The 19,655-nt window shown below is 37.7% G+C and overlaps 1 protein-coding gene across 9 annotated transcripts in view; it reads left to right on the top strand.

Moving 5' to 3' along the window:
• Nucleotides 1-19,655, top strand: part of HELZ (helicase with zinc finger) — a 176,186-nt gene that overhangs the window by 39,482 nt on the left and 117,049 nt on the right. For all 9 annotated transcript variants that reach the window (XM_055387014.2, XM_055387017.2, XM_055387013.2 and 6 more), the window contains 7 exons: nucleotides 4,120-4,244; nucleotides 6,380-6,436; nucleotides 12,115-12,166; nucleotides 13,537-13,612; nucleotides 17,229-17,427; nucleotides 17,885-17,992; nucleotides 18,965-19,262. In XM_055387014.2, the coding sequence (XP_055242989.2) occupies nucleotides 4,120-4,244; nucleotides 6,380-6,436; nucleotides 12,115-12,166; nucleotides 13,537-13,612; nucleotides 17,229-17,427; nucleotides 17,885-17,992; nucleotides 18,965-19,262 (915 nt within the window). The remainder of the gene's footprint in view (nucleotides 1-4,119; nucleotides 4,245-6,379; nucleotides 6,437-12,114; nucleotides 12,167-13,536; nucleotides 13,613-17,228; nucleotides 17,428-17,884; nucleotides 17,993-18,964; nucleotides 19,263-19,655) is intronic.

Here is a 19,655-nt window from a genome sequence, read left to right on the forward strand (position 1 = left end):
ACTAAGGATTTGATAAAAGAAATAACCTAGGCTGGGTGTAGTGGCTCACACCTGTAATCCCAGCTCTTGGGGAGGCTGAGGTGAGTGGATCACCTGAGGTCAGGAGTTCGAGACTAGCCTAGCCAACATGGTGAAGACGTGTCTCTACTAAAAATGCAAAAATCAGCCAGGTGTGGTAGCGCGTGCATGTAATACCAGCTACTGGTGAGGCTGAGGCAGGAGAGTCACTTGAACTGAGGAGGCGGTGGTTGCAGTGAGCCTAATCATGCCACTGCACTCCAGCCTGGGCGACAAAGCGAGACTCCATCTCAAAAAAAAAAAGGCCGGGCGTGGTGGCTCATGCCTGTAATCCCAGCACTTTGGGAGGCAGAGGTGGGCGGATCACTTGAGGTCAGGAGTTCGAGACCAACCTGACCAACATGGAGAAGCGCCGTCTCTACTAAAAATACAAAATTAACCGTGGGTGGTGGCGCATGCCTGTAATCCCAGCTACTTGCCAGGCTGAGGTAGGATAGTCGCTTGAACCTGGGAGGCAGAGGTTGCAGTGAGCTGATATCATACCACTGCACTCCAGCCTGGGCAACAAGAGCGAAACTCTGTCTCAAAAAAAAACCAAAAAAACAAAAAACAAAAAAACCCGGCATAGTGGCTCACGCCTGTAATCCCATTTCTTTGGGAGGCTGAGGTGGGTGGATCACCTGAGGTCGGGAGTTGAAGACCAGCCTGACCAACATGGAGAAAGCCCGTCTCTACTAAAAATACAAAATTAGCCGAGTATGGTGGCGCATGCCTGTAATCCCAGCTACTGGGGAGGCTGGAGGCAGGAGAATTGCCTGAACCTGGGCGGCAGAGGTTGTGGTGAGCCAAGATCGTGCCATTCCACTCCAGCCTGGGCAACAAGTGTGAAACTCCGTCTCAAAAAAAAAAAAAAAAAAAAAGTCTTAATATGGTCATAAAAATTACTGAAAACAGTAGAGAACATGTACTCAACATTTACTATAAGCTTGTTTTAAGATTACTTTCCTTATATTAGATAATTCTTTACAAGCAAAGGGAATTGCATTTTAATTGTTAATCCTTGCCTTGTGATAGCCAGAGGCTATGGAACCCCAGCAAAGATGTATTTTGCTAAAACAGTTGAATGAATATTACTCCTTTAAGTCTACTCAGTTTCTAATCCAAAACATTCTAAGTAAGACATATTTCAAGTGTTAGAAGATATCACAAAAAAGATACACAGCGAGCTGACAGAAGTCCTCCTTTGTAACTCCTAGTGAACAGAAAGGAACAATTCAGTTTGAGAACAGTTGTGTGTGCACAGTACACTCTCACACATAGTTGATGGGAAGAGAATTTATCTGCAAGGAGCTGTAACTTTTTTATAATTGTTCAAGACTATATTATTAATGTCATCTCTTTTGGCAAGTTCAATTTTTATAGCCGAGACAAGTTTAATAATACAGTAGGCCATACTTTTTTTTCCCCCAAGCTTTTTCAAGGTAATGAGGAACTAGATTGGCAGCATTGCAATTTAATTTTGTTATATGATACAGTAGCAGGAGAGGTTTTTATCTATAGTTATTGACTATTTCTATGCCGTAGTTTTTTATATGGGATCCTCGCATACATAAATTGAATTTCATTTAAGGGGAACAGGAAGAAAGTATGTCAGTACTGCTTCTTGTCTGAAAAAGAGATGGAAAAAAGGGAAACATAAATTTGACAAATATTAAGATATTCATACAGCAATGTAGTGGAAGAAACTTGCAAAATGAAATTCAGCAAATACCTCATACAAAACCAAAGATCTATGAAACCTGTTTGTAAAATGTTATGTGATTTAATACTCTTTAAGTATGACATCATCATATGAAGTTGAAATATTCTTAGACTTTTTCATTCCCATAAACATTTTTCAGCTCTTGACAACTAGTTTCTTAATATCCCAGTTACTAAAAATGAACTAAGATATTTCCTCAGCAGTGCTCAGTACTGCTGTAAAATTTTTAGAAGGGGAAGGTAATATGTAGGGAATTCTTACTTATGCAGGAGACTGCTAGTTACTTTTCTAATTAGCATAATTAATCTTTACCACAACCTTATGAAGTAGCTACTGTCACCTCCATTTGATAGGGGAGGAAATAGGCTTAGCGATGTAACTAATCCATACCTTAGTAGGAGTGTCATTTTTCTTCAGAGCAATTTTTTTTTTTTTTTTTTTTGAGACAGAGTTCGCTCTTGTCCCCCAGGCTGGAGTGCAGTGGTACGATCTCGGCTCACTGCAACCTTTGCCTCCTGGGTTCAAGCGGTTCTCCTGCCTCAGCCTCCCGAGTAGCTGAGATTACAGGTGCCTGCCACCATGCCCGCTAATTTTTGTATTTTTAGTAGAGACGGGGTTTCACCATGTTGGCCAGGCTTGTCTTGAACTCCTGACCTCAGGTGATCTGCCTGCCTCGGCCTCCCAAAATGCTGGGCTTACAGGCATGAGCTACCATGCCTGGCGAGAGCGTTTTACTTGTATTGTTTCATTTAATCTTTAATGGCAAATTTATACATGTTTCTGTTTTACAGATGGCCACACTGAGGGTCAGAGAGATAAGTAACTTGACCAAGGTCAGATTTGAAGAGTTTTAGGAATAGTAAGATCTGAGGGAGATGAATACTTACCTTGGAACTTTATAAGACACTCAAGACATTCTTAATGATACCTTATTGGAGTTTTTCACTTGATAACTCCTTATTGGAGTTTCATTAGATAACAGAATTATCTAGTGACTGTTGAATAGATGAGTGATCTGTAATATGGATGGATTGAAACAATAGGTTCGTCCAAACTAAAAATAATTGAATAAAACCCTGTCAAATACAGAGAGACTGCAACTTTCAATTTAGTAAATTCAATAAAAGGTATATGTAAAGATTTTTATTATGGCGTTATTTTTAATAGTTAATAATTGGAATTATTATCTTACAAGGGAAGGGTTAAATAAGTTGATGTATCTACTTGGTAGAACATTATATAGCCAATAATAAGATAAATATAAGCACTCTGATCACATGGAAAATACTGAATGTGCTGAGGGCAAAAAAGTAGAATACAAACTGTCATGTTGGCATCAGTTACAATCATTGTAAAAATGTTGTGAATATTGATCAGAATTGGAGGAGAAAATGAGTAAGTGAAAACTTTGTTGAGTAGTGAGATTATGATGAACTCTTATGTAGAATTTTATTAGTTTTATAATGTTTGTGTAATAAACAATAGGAGAAGATGTATTCATAACAAAAATATGAACAGATACAGTGGACTTTATATATATGGTATGTTATACTAAAAAGAAACATTTCCTTGGAAATAATTTTAAAAATAATTTCTAAAATATTTTAGCAAATTATTTTCTTGCAAAGGAAGCTAAAGTATGTACAAACTAATAATAGAACCTTGGACTTAGCAATGCAGAGAAGGATATAGATTGCTCTACTAATTGAACCATTAGCAGTTGCTGTGAGAAATCATCTCAAATGACATGGCATAAAAATGAGTATATTCTGTTTTGTTAGAAACATGATCCTTATGATTGTATTAGATTAAATCTGCAAACCCTTGCAAACAATTTGGGTAGCATTTTCTGTGGCCACTGGGCAATTGGATTCTTAGTAAATCTTGTTGGATTTGATAAAGACTAATTCTTAATTGCTTAGGAATATCTAGGTGAGATTTGTAGTTTCTGTTCTTACTCATTTTAATGGCACCCAGTCTTATGTCACTGTAAAAAACATGAGAACTTTATTCAGCTAAGTCTGCAATTTAAAAGCCCTCATTTACCCAGAATTCGTAGGTTGAACAGTATTTTTCCCTCGAGAGCTTAAGGATTGATTCTTCCTGTGATTTTGATCTCAACTGGTTGTAAGTTCGGTATGTTTATTGCCACATGTTTTTTCTTGTTCTTATATGCCTGTTTTGGACAGAACAGAAACACCACTGCTTCCCTCTAGAGTATTTGAAGTTACTCTTTTAGCATATAAAAAGCCATGCTTGTGATAGTGTGTTAATACTATAATCAAGAAAAATGTGCATTAAATGTCATATGGTTAATGATGGCTGTTCTTTCATGGCAGTGCTGGGAGAAGGACTGGCCAAGGGAGAGGATGCCTTTCGGGCAGTGCTTTGCTGCATGCAGCTGAAAGGGAAGCTCCAACCTGTATCCACCATTCTTGCCAAGTCACTGACAGGAGAGTCCCTGGTATGTTGATATGCTCTAATTTTGTATGCCTGAAAACAAATTTTTATTTGATTCCTTAGGTATATTGTGGGGAAAAAAAAGTGTATCTTTTTTTCTTTTAGTTCTTCCTATTAGAAAGCAAAATTCATGAGTATCCTGAGATATAGTACCCGTTTTTCTTTTCTTTCTTTTCTTTTCTTTTTTTTTTTTTTCTTTTTTTTGAGACAAGGTGTCAGTCTGTTGTCTAGGCTGAGTAAAGTGGTGTGATCACTGCACACTGCAGCTTCAACCTCCTGGGCTCAAGCGATCCTCCTGCCTCAGCCTCCTGAGTAGCTGGGACTACAGGTGCGCACTACCATCCCTGCTAATTTTTGACTTTTTGTAGAGACGAGGTCTCATTATGTTGCCCAGGCTGGTCTTGAACTCCTGGGCTCAAAAAATCCTCCCAAAAAATCCTTGGCCTCCCAAAGTGCTGGGATTATGGGTGTGAGCCCCTGCTCTTTTTTCGAGACCAAAATGATATTTAATTATTAATTCTTGTAGTTTGTGATTATGTATAAGAATTGTAGATACTTTAAAATAATTTAGGTTAACTAAGTGATTTTCTTTGAAGATATGATTTAACAGAGCCTGAGTTTTAAAATGCTGATGTGGACATATGATCTCATAGGGTTCTTAAATTCAACAATTTATTTCATAAAATGTTTAAATCTATCTAAACTAATAAGTGCTTCTGTTTCTGTTTGTATGTGTGTAAGTAATATCCATAACCACTCTGATGGAACTAGCTAACTCTATTCAGACTTTACAATCAATTTTGTAAATATAGCATTTGATTTTTTTAAGTTACGGAGTCTTGCTGTATTGCTGAGGCTGGAGTGCAGTGGCTATTCACAGGGGATGATCATAGTGCGCTACAGCTTTGAACTCTTGGGCTCAAGTGATCCTGTTTCAACCTCCTCAGTAGCTAGGGCAATAGGCATGTGCCACTGTGCTCAGCACTATATTTAATTTTTTGGCTTTTTTTGGTTGAGATAGTTGAAAGGCTACTTTTTGAAACTTTGGAATTGATAATCTATAGAAAGTGGAAGAAAAGAGCTATAACCTTTTTTTTTTTTAAATGAATTCGTAACTTAAGAAATTTGTTGATAATTTTCAAGAATCATAATGAAACACAGTGAAAGCAAGAAAGTATATGTATACTTTGCTCTGCTGTGTGAATTCCCTGTATCTTTCCTATTTCTTCTGAATTGATATAGATGATAAAATTATGGGGCAGATTTGTGCTTTTACTTCAGATATTAAATAATTATATTTGGTTAAAAAAAAAGAAGGTAGGAAAGTACTTGGTATATTGTTGAGTGTAATGTATTGGCCCATCTCGGGATAGTTATTTTCTAAGGAATTATTGTGCAGTGAATTGTTTAATTATGTTTAAGTTTAGCAGTGTCTTTTGATTTCACCAGATTCATAAATGAACTTAAAAGCTAAAATGTATTAGCATAGAAAAATTATATAGCTATTTAGTTCTAAGTAGATAATAAAGGAATATATCTCTTTGTTATTATCATTAAAGGGCTTTTCTGTATAAGTTAAGTATATTACAGTTTTACCTGTTGTTTTTAAATTTAAAACTAGTAAAGAGTAATTTGCTTTTAAATCTCAAATGAAATTTAGATTTCAGAAGAGTGATATTTTCCTTTTATTGAAGAGCCATTTTTAAAGTGGTGTGATCAGCTTATATGAAACTTCCTGAATCATGGCTGGGTTCACCATTTTGTACATACAAACTTATTAATCTTAGGAAAAGGGTTAAAAACAGCTATAGGTTGTTTTCCTTTTCATTTATGCTGTCTTGTTCTGTGGTGGTACCTGTTGTTAATATTTTCTTGAGTTAATTTTAATTAATGTAAGGTGAATACAGTGGTTTTACTTACCAGAAAAGGCATTCTGTATAGTTTTTCCTGTTAACCTTTTAAACTTTCCTCATAGATGTGTTGCTTTATTATCATCGTTAATGGTAGTAGTGATGAGGGATGAGGATAACATTGTTTTTTACAAATAAACTTCAGAAACAACAGAGGAATTGAGCTAAGTTGCCATAGTAAAGAATTAATATACTAATTGGTTTTTCTCTTTTTTATTCACCCTTTCAGAATGGGATGGTAACAAAGGATTTGACAAGACTAAAAACACTTCTCTCAGAAACAGAGGTAAGGCCATTTCAGTGGATCCTTTTGGAAGAGTTTGACTCAATCTGTCTAGTAAGCATTATGTATTAAAATTTGGAAAACCATTGCGGCATCAGCCAGAAGGCAAGGCTGTGAAGGTGGGACAGTGGGACTGCCAGCCTTCCCTCGTAACCCCCATAACCCACAGTCCCATCGTGGGAATGCTGCTTCTCCACATGTCTCCTCTGTGTGCCAGAGCTTATCTTCTGTCCCTAGTGTACAGAACTGGTAACTTACTAGCTGTCTCTGGACAACAAATGGGAAGATGATTGGGAAATTTTAGTTTTTAACTACTTCTGGCTACTAGAAAATGAAATGCTATCATTAAAAATGAGATATCCTCAAGCCTTATTTATTTATTATTTATTATTTGTTTATTTGAGACGGGGTCTCGCTCTGTTACCCAGGTTGGAGTGCAGTGGCATGATCACAGCTCACTGCAACCTCGACCTCCCTTGGCTCAGGTGATCCTCCCACCTCAGCCTTCTGAGTAGCTGGAACTACAGGCACACTCCACCGTCTGGCTAATTTTTTTATTTTTAATTTTTGGTAGAGATGGAGTTTTGCCATGTTGCCCAGGCTGGTCTCCTGGGCTCAAGTGATCCGTCTGCCTCTGCCTCCCAAAGTGCTGGCATGAGCTACCACACCAGGCCTTCTTTTTGTCTTTTTTAAAGCAGCTGATGGAAGTCTGTGATTTAAGGACTGTCTTTAAGGAATGTGTTTAGGAGATGGAAATAATGTGTATGAGGATAAATAGTGAACAAAAAAGTACTCCAGTGAAGGACTTGGAGGACACATGGAAGGTCAGGGACAACAGTGGCATGTAAAAGGCCCTGAGGTTTGTAAGTCTCAAATTTCTCTTCTTCATATAGGCATATAAAAGTATTTTTATTTTTAGATGTCCTATTTAAAAAATAGCCATTTTGTCAGCTTTTGTCATGAATAAAAGCCCACGTACAGTGATTAATTGGCTTATTTATTCAAAAATTGAGCACTTCCTATGTGCTAGGTACTATGCTTGTTGCTGGGGATACAGCACTGAACATGGTTCTTGTCCTCTTGGAGGTTAAAGTTTTAGAAAGGAGATAGACAACAAGTAAATAAATTGAACAACTGTAAGTGTAATTCACAGAGAGGTAGGTGATATGAGGGAAAAGAATGAACTCTTCTGCTGGAAAAATCACTGGATTTGGTGGCCAAGGACTGAGACAGTTAAACCAAGAGCTGAGAGTTGAGAAGGTGCTTGTCTCATGGAGAGTGAGATGGAGGGCGCTTCAGACAGACAGAGGGGATGTGCAGAGACCCTGGTGTCAACTTTGACCTCCTGTGGGTTCCTTTCCATTCCAAATATAGTAATGTATCCCAATTCATACCAAAAAACAGCAAAGACGGTGGTCACCATGGATTATACAAGCTGGAAAAAATAACTGTTTTGCTACTATTAGGCTTTTTCTTCTAAATTTCATTTTCTTTGTCTTATGTTGCCTGATTGTGAATCAACCGAGAATCAGTAAGCTCTCACTAACTTCAAAGCCATGTGTATATATAGGTATTAGGTTGGTACAAAAGTAATTGGAGTTTTTGCCTTTGAAAGTAATGGCAAAACAGGCCCGGTGCGGTGGTTCACGCCTATAATCCCAGCACTTTGGGAGGCCAAGGCGGGCAGATCACCTGAGGTCGGGAGTTTGAGACCAGCCTGACCAATACGTTGAAACCCTGTGTCTACTAAAAATACAAAAATTAGTCAGGCATGGTGGCAGGAGCCTGTAATCCCAGCTACTCGGGAGGCTGAGGCAGGAGAATGGCTTGAACCCAGGAGGCGGAAGTTGCAGTGAGCCGAGATTGCACCACTGTATTCCAGCCTGGGCGACAGAGTGAGACTCTGTCTCAGAAAAAAAAAGAAGAAAAAAAAAAAAGTAATGGCAAAATCGCAATTACTTTTGCACCAACCTAATAGTATATATGTAGCCATTTTAATTTCTAAGAAGTAACAGAAGGCAGCTGTAGATGTTTTAGACTTTTAAAATGACAGCATAAAATGACCTTTCATTTTGTTAAGATTTTTGGCTTTGTTCTTCTTTTATTGCCTTAATTGAATTACCAACTTTACATCTGATAATCACATGCAATTTATTTTATTTTTAACGTTTATAATCCTGTTGCATGTAAGGCCACATATATCACTTGACTCTTATTTTGTGACTATACTTTCGGAAGAAGTGACTTAAGTTTTTGTAATTTTTTTTCTATCTAACTAGAGTAGTAGTCTTTTTGGTTAGTGAATTGATATTATTAAAAGATAACCGTTTAGGAAAAGCTAACAAACAATGCTACCCTTATTTATTATTGCACGTGACACATTTAAAAATGGCAACAATTTGTTATTTAAAAATTGGGCTAAGCTGGTATTTAACTTGTAAATGCTAATGGATGAGAATAAAGACCTGGAACTCAAGACTGATTTATGAAAACAAAAACAAGTATTCTTTAGTAAATATTCTTTAGTAACATTTAAAATATCTGACTAATAGATTTGATTCTGAATTTATAGTTCTAGCAGTGTAATCTTTGGCCGTTTTTCCTGAAGGTGTCGGTAAAGACTAATGATGATAAACTGTTGCCTTTTTATTTTGGAGTATGAGTGTATAAAAGAGTGTTTAAAAAACAAACATAACACTTTGGAACCTAAAAGCCAGGACTGCTAAATACTTAGCCAGGCTGAGTGCCTTACTTTACCAGTTCTCTGCTGAGCATGTGCTGCTCCCCAGATCCCCAGGAGACCTAGAGCTCAGTGTCAGCACAGGCCCGTGCGGGTCGTCACTGATTCTTACAGGCACTGACTGCTGAAATGCACTGTGTGGTGTTCTCTCCAACATTTATAAGTGTTTTAGGCTTTATTTTATGACCAAAACATTTTAATAATGTTTATCAAACATTTTTATTCCCATTATTTTTCTTGCACATTTGATAAATTTATTTTGATAGGTTTTAAAAAGGAGATACTTTAAAATTTTCCTACTTGCAGTTAATTTTTAGCCTATCTATTTATATATGTTATGTAAATAGAATCATTTGAAGGGCTAGTTTGTGACAGTGGCACATAGACCTTGCTTGAAGAATTTAAAGAGATCTTTTAATGGGTTTTTTTTTTTTTTGCAGCATAGAATGCTAATAATATGAATAATTACTCCTGATTTGTTAATCTGTGTATTCTTATGTTCAGCCCTTCGTTTTACAAAAAGAATGGGTTGCTTTTTAAAAACTCCTTAGTAAGTGCTTTACTGATAATCAGAAGGCATTTTCCTGTGGAAACAGTATTACAGAGTTTAGTTCAAGCCCAACCTAAAAAGTACAATTTAATCAACCACATATAAATTATAGTGATAATATTGTTTCAGTTATGACCCGTTAGCATTCTGACATTCTTTCTATGGTACAAGATATTCCAGATTTCATCTTGGGATACTGTTTACTCCTTCTGATTCAGTTTAACATTTACTGAGCACCTGTGCTGTTCAAGGCTCTGGAAAGCTGAGATGTCCATGAAAAGCAACCTGGCAGGTCAGTCAGAGATGCACACAGCTAATGTGCACACAGGGCAGCCTGCAGTCAGTAAGTGCTATCACAAAATACAGGCAGGGAAAGGGGAAAACTCTGCAGGGAAATCAGGGGGGCAGAAGTGTGAGAACTGAGTTTAAAGGATGGGGATAGCTAAGTATATTAGTCTGTTTCCACGCTGCTAATAAAGACATACTTGAGACTGGGCAATTTACAAAAGAAAGAGGTTTAATGGACTCACAGTTCCATGTGGCTGGGGACGGCTCACAATCATAGCAGAAGGTGAAAGGCACATCTCACATGGCGGCAGACAAGAGAAGAATGAGAGCCAAGTGAAAGGGGTTTCCCCTTATAAAACCATTAGATGTTATCAGACTTACTCACTACCATAAGAACGATATGGGGGAAATTGCCCCCATGATTCAATTGTCTCCCACTGGGTCCCTCCCACAACACAAGGGAATTATGGGAGCTACAATTCAAGATGAGATTTGGGTGGGAACACAGCCAAACCATATCACTTAGTAAAGACCCACAGGTGACTTGATATAAGCCAAGATTGGCAAGCTGTCAGTTGGTTCAGGGATAAATGAGACAAGCGGTAATGAGGGCTTTACCTAGGACAGTGGCAGTGGGAGGAGAGAATGTAAGAGAGATGAGAGACATTCTAGACCTCTTTGGACAAGATTTGGAGAATATTCAGAGCAGGATAGAAGAGGGAGGAGTTCAAGATGGCTTTGAAAATTTCAGCTTGGTTCTCTTTGGGTAAGAAGAATCCATTAACCTGTGATAAGGAACACTGAAGAAGGATCAACTTTAGGATAAAGTTGATGAATTTTGCTTTGGGCCCATTGCATTTAAAGTGCTTAGGTGAATCATCCATTTATCCATCCACCCACCCACCCAACCACCCACCCATGTTCCCATCCACCCACCCATGCACCCATGCACCCATCCATCCATCCATCCATCCATCCATCCATCCATCCATCCATCCATCCATCCAACTAACCAACCATCTATCTGTTTATCCACCCACCCACTCATCCAACATTTACTGAGCACCAATTATTATGTGCCAGATACTTTGAGAGGTGCAGGAATATAGAAAGGCAGTTACAGACTGCTGACAGCAGATGTGTATATCGCTGATAACGATCTAGCATGTAAAATACTACAGAATAGTTTAGAAAAAGTGCTATGGTTGGCGCTTTGTTGAAATTGGAGGTGTAGAGCTTAGGGTAAAGTTAGAGCCAAATGCGCAGATTGGTGATTTATCTGAGGATGTTAGAGTGAATGGATCCATAGCCTTGGACTCCTCTGTGGGAGAAGGGCTCATCTCAGAGTGAGTGGGGTACCTAGCAGTAAGTGCTCCCAGGCTCCAAAGTGGTAGCATGCCATTAGCTGCAAGAAAAAGGAACCTCTAGCCGGGCGTGGTGGCTCACGCCTATAATTCTAGCACTTTAGGAGGCCGAGGCGGGCGGATCACCTGAGGTCAGGAGTTGGAGACCAGCCTGGCCAACATGGTGAAACCCCGTCTCTACTAAAAATGCAAAAATTAGTCAGGCATGGTGGTGGGCATCTGTAATTCCAGCTACTCAGGAGTCTGAGGCAGGAGAATCACTTGAACCCGGGGGGCGGAGGTTGCAGTGAGCTGAGATTGCGCCACTTCACTCCAGCCTGGGCGAAAGAGCAAGACTTTGTCCCCCCAAAAAAAAAAGAAAAAAAAAAAAAGAAAAGAAACCTCTGTAATCAGACATTTTCTAGGTGTTATGAAGAGGAGAGTAAAGTGAATAAATGGATGGAAGGTGCTAGCCTGTGAGGTTCAGGACTGGGGACTTGGACATCTCTTCTGCTGCCAGCTAATTTCTATGTAGGAGGCCTCTATCAGCTTCCTTAATGACAGCCTCACAAATATGTTTTCCATATTTAATTATAGTTTAACATAGAAAAAAAACAAAAATCATTGGCAACATATTAATGTTATTAAAAATTTCTGAGTATTCCAACTTCACCTTTGTTTTAATATTGAAAATGTTCAAGTTTAGTTCAGCATCAACGTTATTCTTGTTTAAAAAATTCTTTCATTTGGAAAATTGCAGACAGCAACTAGTAACACCCTCTCTGGATATCACGTGGAAGACTTAGATGAGGGTAAGTGCCAAATGCTGTGTAACTTCTGGTAGCTGTGAATAAGGGCTTTGCTTTTATTAATTACTGGGAGAAAATTTACTGAGTTACAGTACATATAAGTGGAGATGTAGGAGAGAATATAAGATTTTAATTTTAAGAAGTAGGTGTAGATGAAAGCAATTTTCTCCCTGGCACCTTTTCATAGAATAATGGAGGTAGGAGGTAACTTCAGAGGTCATTTAGTTTATTTTCTTGCCTCCATGTAGGACTAAATTTAAACATCATTCTTAACAGTCTAGAGAGGGAAGACTTTTCTTCTGTCTCTGTCCTAAGCTAGTACAGTTATTACTTTTTGGAAGTTTTGATCTGTGAGCTGAGTTGTTCCTGCCCTAATGAAACTCTGTGATCTCCTCTCCTCTCACCAGAGGAAAGGGAAAAGAAGAACATTCATTGAGTGCCTGCTGAATGCTGTGTACTATGGGCATTGGCTTTCACAAAACATGTACTGACTTCTTAGAGTCCTTCTTCATCTTTTTGACAGGTGATGAAACTGACATTAAGGTTTATGAGTTGCCCTAAAGTCACACAGCTGTATAGAGATGAAGCACAGCTTTAAACTCAACCTGGCTGAATATCTTTCTTTTCCTTTTCTGGGGGGCATAGTGACTTGTGAGGGAGTAGAAAATGGCTATAAGTTCCTTGAAACTTGTTGCTGCTCAACCTCTATAAAGTTCTAGCCTTTTTTTCTCATTATCCTTATTTTCCCTGGTTTATTTGGAAACTCCTATCCAAACAAATCAAAGCTCATTGTATTCACAAGTAAGTAAATACTGTGTTTTTAGCTCCTATCTCAGAATTAAACTTTTTGAACTTTATTTCAATTTTAAAAAAGGATTATATTCTACAGTTACGTGTCAGACAAATCTTAAGGAACATGGATGATAATGTGATAACATGGAACTTCTTCTCACTGTGCAGTAGTGGAATTTGTTATGTAAGCTTTCCTTCCAGGATACAATGATTTTTTTCATCCCTGAAGTAATTCCTGATAGACAAACATCCCATGCCTAAGAAATGACAAGTATGCCAGCCACCCGCCTTGTGTTGTTAGGGAAGAGATTGCACTGGAAACCTGTCCATCAGTTGCTAGGACAGAGTCAGAGTCACCAGCTTGATTTTAACTAACTGCTGGGAAACTGCCTCTTCAGTGATTCCTATGTTTTATGTAGTTGATTGGTAGATTACTTTTTGGTAGAGGCAAGTATGTCATGTTCTTTTTTACATCATATGGGATGATGTATGTGGAGGGATTGTAGTATTTCTTACACATTAAAATATCAGAATTACTGGCTAGCCTCAAATGATAAGACTATATCCTAATTACTCCCTAGGGTCTTGTAATGGTTGGCATTTCCGCCCACCACCTAGGGGAATCACAAGCAGCGAGGAATATACTTTGTGTAAAAGGTAATGTGAATTTTTTTGTTTTTAAACAATGACATGTCTTGTTGAAAGGACAGATAATTTTCCTTATCTAATGGAGTAAAATGGTTTATTTTCAATTTGAAACAGAAGCCATAAAGGTCATTATCATTAAGTAATAAAAGTCAAAACCATATTGATGAGTTGTCTTCCTTTAATTCTAAACAGCAATGATCTAAATGCAGGTTGTTAAGACTGTTCAGTAGTCTTTTATTTTTTATCTATTTATTTTTTTTGAGATGGAGTCTCGCCCTATTGCCCAGGCTAGAATGCAGTGGCACAATCTCGGCTCACGGCAACCTCTGCCTCCCAGCTTTAAGTGATTCTCCTGCCTCAGCCTCCTGAGTAGCTGGGATTACAGGCATGTGCCACCACACTGGCTAATTTTTTGTATGTTTAGTAGAGACAGGGTTTCACTGTGTTGGCCAGGCTGGTCTTGAACTCCTGATCTTGTGATGTGCCTGCTTTGGCCTCCCAAAGTGCTGGGATTACAGGCGTGAGCCACTGTGCCCGGCCTCAGTAGTCTTTTATAATACCAGTTGTATTATTATGGCTGAACTTAATTTCTGTCCTTTTGTTTTTCTTTTCTTTTTTTTTTTTTTTTGAGACAGAGTCTCACTCTGTTGCCCAGTTGGGAGTGCAGTGGCTTGATCACAGCTCACCGCAATCTCTGCCTCCCAGGCTCAAATGATCCTCTCACTTCAGCCTCCCAAGTAGCTGGGACTACAGGCGTGTGCCACCAAGCCTGGCTGATTTTTGTATTTTTTTTGTAGAGATGGGGTTTCACCATGTTGCTCAGGCTGGTTTTGAACTCCTGAGCTCAAGCAATCCTCCTGCCTTGGCCTCCCAAAATGCTGGGATTACAGATGTGAGCCACCACACCTGGCCGTGGCCATTTGTTAATGTGAAATTTACTTAGGTTGCGGTGATTGAAGTTGACAATACTTTATGTAAAAAGTAGAGCATAAAATAGATAAAGAAACGTTAAATTGTTTTAACCTTTCTGAAAAATATTATCTTCATGTAATTCTTATGTAGAATTTATGAATAATTCATAATGAAGGGCTAACCTTTCAAAATTTAATAATTATTTATTAATGTGGAAGGAATGATTAAAGTTACGGTTAAAATGGTAAACTCTTCGGTTCTTTTTGTAAGAACTTGTAACTAGTGGGATTTTTAGATATAAATTCTCACCACCTCTTTAGATTGCTTTTGATAGTGAAGGAAATTTGCTACATGGTTTTGATTATTGAATAGTCAGGAAACTAATGTGTAAGTATTGAAAATCCTAGTGGTGTTATGTTGTAGAAGAGACAGAACACAATCCTATGAAAAGGAAATATGAGAAGATTTGAAGTACAGATAAGAATATAACACTTTCACTTTTTAGGGAAATAATTTAAAGCCAAGCAATAGAAAGACAAAGATTTGGCCCATTAAGACATATTGAAAAGAAACATAAAATGATTTTAAATGTGTCTTCAGAAGTGTAAGAGAATTTAATAAATAGTATAATTTTAAGTTCAAGTACTTTGTTGTACCATCAGGAAAAGTTTTAAATATACTCATTTTTTCAAATGCGGTGAACCATTTGAAAATTCATATTGTGCTGTGGTTCATTTCTTATTTCTTACTATCCATATTTTTTCCAATTGAAAAATGGTCTGTAATATAACATCTCTCTTTTGCTATTTATAGTTTTATATTATATTTACATTTAATTATGTTTTTTTTTTTTATTTTTGAGGCAGAGTTTTGCTCTTGTTGCCCAGGCTGGAGTGCAATGTCATGATCTCGGCTTACTGCAACCTCCGCCTCCCGGGTTCAAGCGATTCTCCTGCCTCAGCCTCCCAAGTAGCTGGGATTATAGGCATGTGCCACCACCCCGGCTAATTTTGTATTTTTAGTAGAGACAGGGTTTCTGCATGTTGGTCAGGCTGGTCTTGAACTCCCGACCTCAGGTGATGCGCCTGCCTTGGCCTCCCAAAGTGCTGGGATTACAGGCGTGAGCCACTGTGCCCGGCCATTTAATTATATTTCTAGTTTAATTTTCGTTTTTTCTCAGAAGATCTTTTATCAGTGTTTTTATTATTTTTATTTAAAAACTGGCTTTGCCTATAATTTTGCAGGGTATTTAAAACGTTTTTAAAAAGTTAATGCCATCTCAAAAAAAAAAAAAAGTTAATGATCAGGGCCGGGCATGGTGACTCATGCCTGTAATCCCAGCTCTTTGGGAGGCCAAGGCAGGTGGATCACTTGAGGTCAGGAGTTCGAGACCAGCCTGGCCAACATGCAACCCCATCTCTACTAAAAATACAAAAACTAGCCGGGCATTGTGGTGGCGGGCACCTGTAATCCCAGCTACTCTGAAGGCTGAGGCAGGAGCATCCCTTGAACCCGGGAGGCAGAGGCTGCAGTGAGCTGAGATCGTGCCACTGCACTCTAGCCTGGGCAACAGAGCAAGACTCTATCTCAAAAAAAAAAAAATTATCAAAGTATTTTATTTTTATCTGTTTTTGGTCACTGAATTGTCAGTTGAATTTTCCGAGTTGTAAACGTCGAGAAATCATTGACTCTCTATCCTTTAAAATGAACATTTATAATTTATTCCCTTGAATTTAACATGACTGTTGAATAAATTTGTGACTCTGTAATATAAAACTTTGATTCTAAATTTATTTAAAGCTTCGAGCAAGTTAATGTATTTTCACTGAAATATAGGTAATAGTAATGTAGAAAAGAGTAAAATCACTATGTTTAAAGGTGAAAAGTAAAAGCCTTAAAATGGTAATTAGTCATATGTTAACTGTTTTTTCAGAATGAAATTCCCATATATAGAAAATTTTTTTAAGGTCCTTATCATTTTGGGAAGTAGGGTATACCTGTGTGTGAGCAGCAAATCCACTTGATGTCAGTATTGCTTAAAAAAATCCTACTCTGGCTGGGCGTGGTGGCTCACGCCTATAATCCCAGCACTTTGGGAGGCCGAGGCGGGTGGATCACGAAGTCAGGAGTTCAAGACCAGCCTGGCCAAGATGATGAAACCCCGTCTCTACTAAAAATACAAAAACTAGCCAGGCGTGGTGGCAGGCGCCTGTAATCCCAGCTACCTGGGAGGCTGAGGCAGAGAATTGCTTGAAACCGGGAGGCAGAGGTTGCAGTGAGTCAAGATTATGCCACTGCACTCCAGCCTGGGCAACGGAGCAAGACTCCGTCTCAAAAACAAAAGACAAAAAACAAAAAAACAAAAACAAAACCCAGTTACACTAAGAGGAATTGTCTAGTAAGAGTCCTTATATGACCAAGGAAGCTACTTTTCAGTGCCTCTTTTGGAGGGCCGACGTGAATACCTATGCCTTAGGATCCCCTAATTCCAGAGAAAGTCAGTGAATGATATGGGGAGCTGATGTTTTGGTTAACTGTTGTAAATGTTCTCTAAACCTCTTCTCCCTCCTTTGTACAAGACAGTACGATAAATATGGCCTTTCAGCACATGAAGTTTTGTTTTTATTGAAGAATCAGAGGGCAAATGCTGGGAGTTTATTTTTAAATGGTTCAACAAAGTATATGATAAAACAGTCTTTCCTATTCTACTTAGATTTTTAGAGCAAGGAATCTGTAGGTATGGTGCCCAGTGTACTTCAGCACATTCCCAGGAAGAACTAGCAGAATGGCAGAAAAGATATGCTTCACGGCTGATAAAATTGAAACAGCAAAATGAGAATAAACAGCTCTCAGGCAGTTACATGGAAACCTTGATAGAAAAGTGGATGAATTCATTGTCTCCTGAGAAAGTGGTGAGGAAAATAAGCTACATTATTTTTTGTTTGTCTTGAACAATGAACTTGAGTCTTGACTTTATTGTGTGCTCTATTTTGGTTTATTTCCTTATCTTCTTTGCAAAGAACTTGATTCTGATAGAATGATGTTTTTAGTAGCTATAGTAGACCCATTTGTTAAAATGAAGAGCAGAACCAAACCACTTGTTTGGAGATTTGCCTGTACTGTATTAATTACCTTCATTCAGGCAGTTTTTGAGTGCCGTTTTTGTGGTGGTGGTTAATTTTCTTTTCTCTCTTATTTTAGCTTTACTATATTTTGTTCTTGTCAAAATTACTGAAAATGAAGGTATAAAATACTTTGCTCTGTAAACAGTTCCATCATCTTAACTGTTGACATTTATTTTCCATGCTAAAAGATTTTGTTTGTGCCCTTAGCAATAAAAACATAACATAAATTGCTGTCTGTTTTCAGCTTAGTGAATGTATAGAAGGAGTAAAGGTAGAGCACAATCCTGACCTGTCAGTTACTGTCAGCACCAAAAAATCCCACCAGACATGGACCTTTGCTCTCACTTGTAAGGTATGAATTTTGTGCTAGTTAAAGCATAAAAGTTGTGTTTAATTTTCTGAACTTTTTTTTGACCTTTGAATCTCTGTGTTAAAGAATATTGAAAATATTTTAATCTAAGTACATTATATATAGGTTCTATATTGTACTAAAGTATATTTCTGTACTTTGATCATTAAAAGTACAATTTAAAAAATACTTCTAGATGAGATCTTTGTAGATATTTAGGGTTTTTTCATATTTATTTATTTGGTAAAGAGATCTTTGACATATTGTCTTCTAAACTTGGGACATAGGATGGGGTTCATGGCTTGTAATTAACTACTTAAAAATTGTTTATTCTAGTAGTTCTAAGATTTTTAAACCGTAACAACTTGTTTTTATATTTGATATGATGAAGTCACAAATTCTGTGATAATGGGTTTTTAATATGGGGCATTTTCTGTAGTGCTTCCCATCTTAAATTATAGTAGTCAAAGTTTAAGATCGAAGCAAAGTAAAAAGTTTCTGTGAGTATGCTCAGTGGAAAAGTTTTTGTCTTTTTCGTGGCATTTCTTCCGCTGTACTTTCTGTATCTGGAGATGAAAAATCTAAGAACAGTTAGCTTCAGCCTTGAACCCAATCCAGTGCTTTCAGAGGTAACTGCCCTCTTACGAAGGCTTCCTACTTGAGGCTACATGAAACTTTTGTAGGTGAAGAGTATGGAAAGTTTGAAGGTTGATGGTTATATAGGGTGATAGCTTTTGCCACAGTGAAAAATGAACATGTCACAGGAAGAGAAGGGAGGCTAGCAATATAGCATAAATAAATAATTTTAACAACTGATTTTAAAAAACCATTCTGATTTTTTTCTTAAATGGCTATAGTATCTTAGAAGCTTGGGGAAGTAAAAGTCCCTTATGGAAATATTTTCATTGAAGAGCCCAATTACAATTGGATTTTTCACCCCCTTGTACTCAATGAATTATTTTAACTTCCTTGTAGCCTGCAAGAATGCTGTATCGTGTAGCATTGCTTTATGATGCTCATCGTCCTCATTTTAGTATCATTGCAATATCTGCCGGAGATAGTACTACCCAGGTATCACAAGAAGTCCCAGAAAACTGTCAAGAATGGATAGGAGGAAAGATGGCCCAAAATGGATTAGATCATTACGTGTATAAAGTCGGGATAGCATTTAACACAGAAATATTTGGAACTTTTCGCCAAACCATAGTTTTCGACTTTGGATTGGAACCAGTACTCATGCAAAGAGTAATGATTGATGCAGCTTCTACAGAAGGTAATATTTAGACTTTTTTCCCCTGATACAATGTGTTAAAAAGCAACATTCAAAGATATGTATTGGCCCCTGAATATATTCCATGGATAGAAAGAGAATAATAATAAAGAAAAAAATCCCAAATTAATTGACTCATTTACTGTGTAATGGGCTTATAATGATTCACACTGTGCCCTGATTTCTTCATAGAGCCACCAGGTAAAGCTTGAACTTTGAGGTTCCCCAAACTTGTATGAGTAGATGATCAGACCTGTTTTGGTCTACCAGTTTCATTTCACAGTAAGATGGTTTTAGCACAGTAATATCTTTCAATATTAGTTTGGGTAGAATATCATTTTAATGGTAATTGTGTATATACCTACAATGTTTATTTTCATGTCCTATTGACTAGTT

The sequence above is a fragment of the Gorilla gorilla genome, chromosome 4 (assembly GCF_029281585.2).
Source record: "Gorilla gorilla gorilla isolate KB3781 chromosome 4, NHGRI_mGorGor1-v2.1_pri, whole genome shotgun sequence".
In the NCBI taxonomy this organism is placed as follows: domain Eukaryota; kingdom Metazoa; phylum Chordata; class Mammalia; order Primates; family Hominidae; genus Gorilla; species Gorilla gorilla.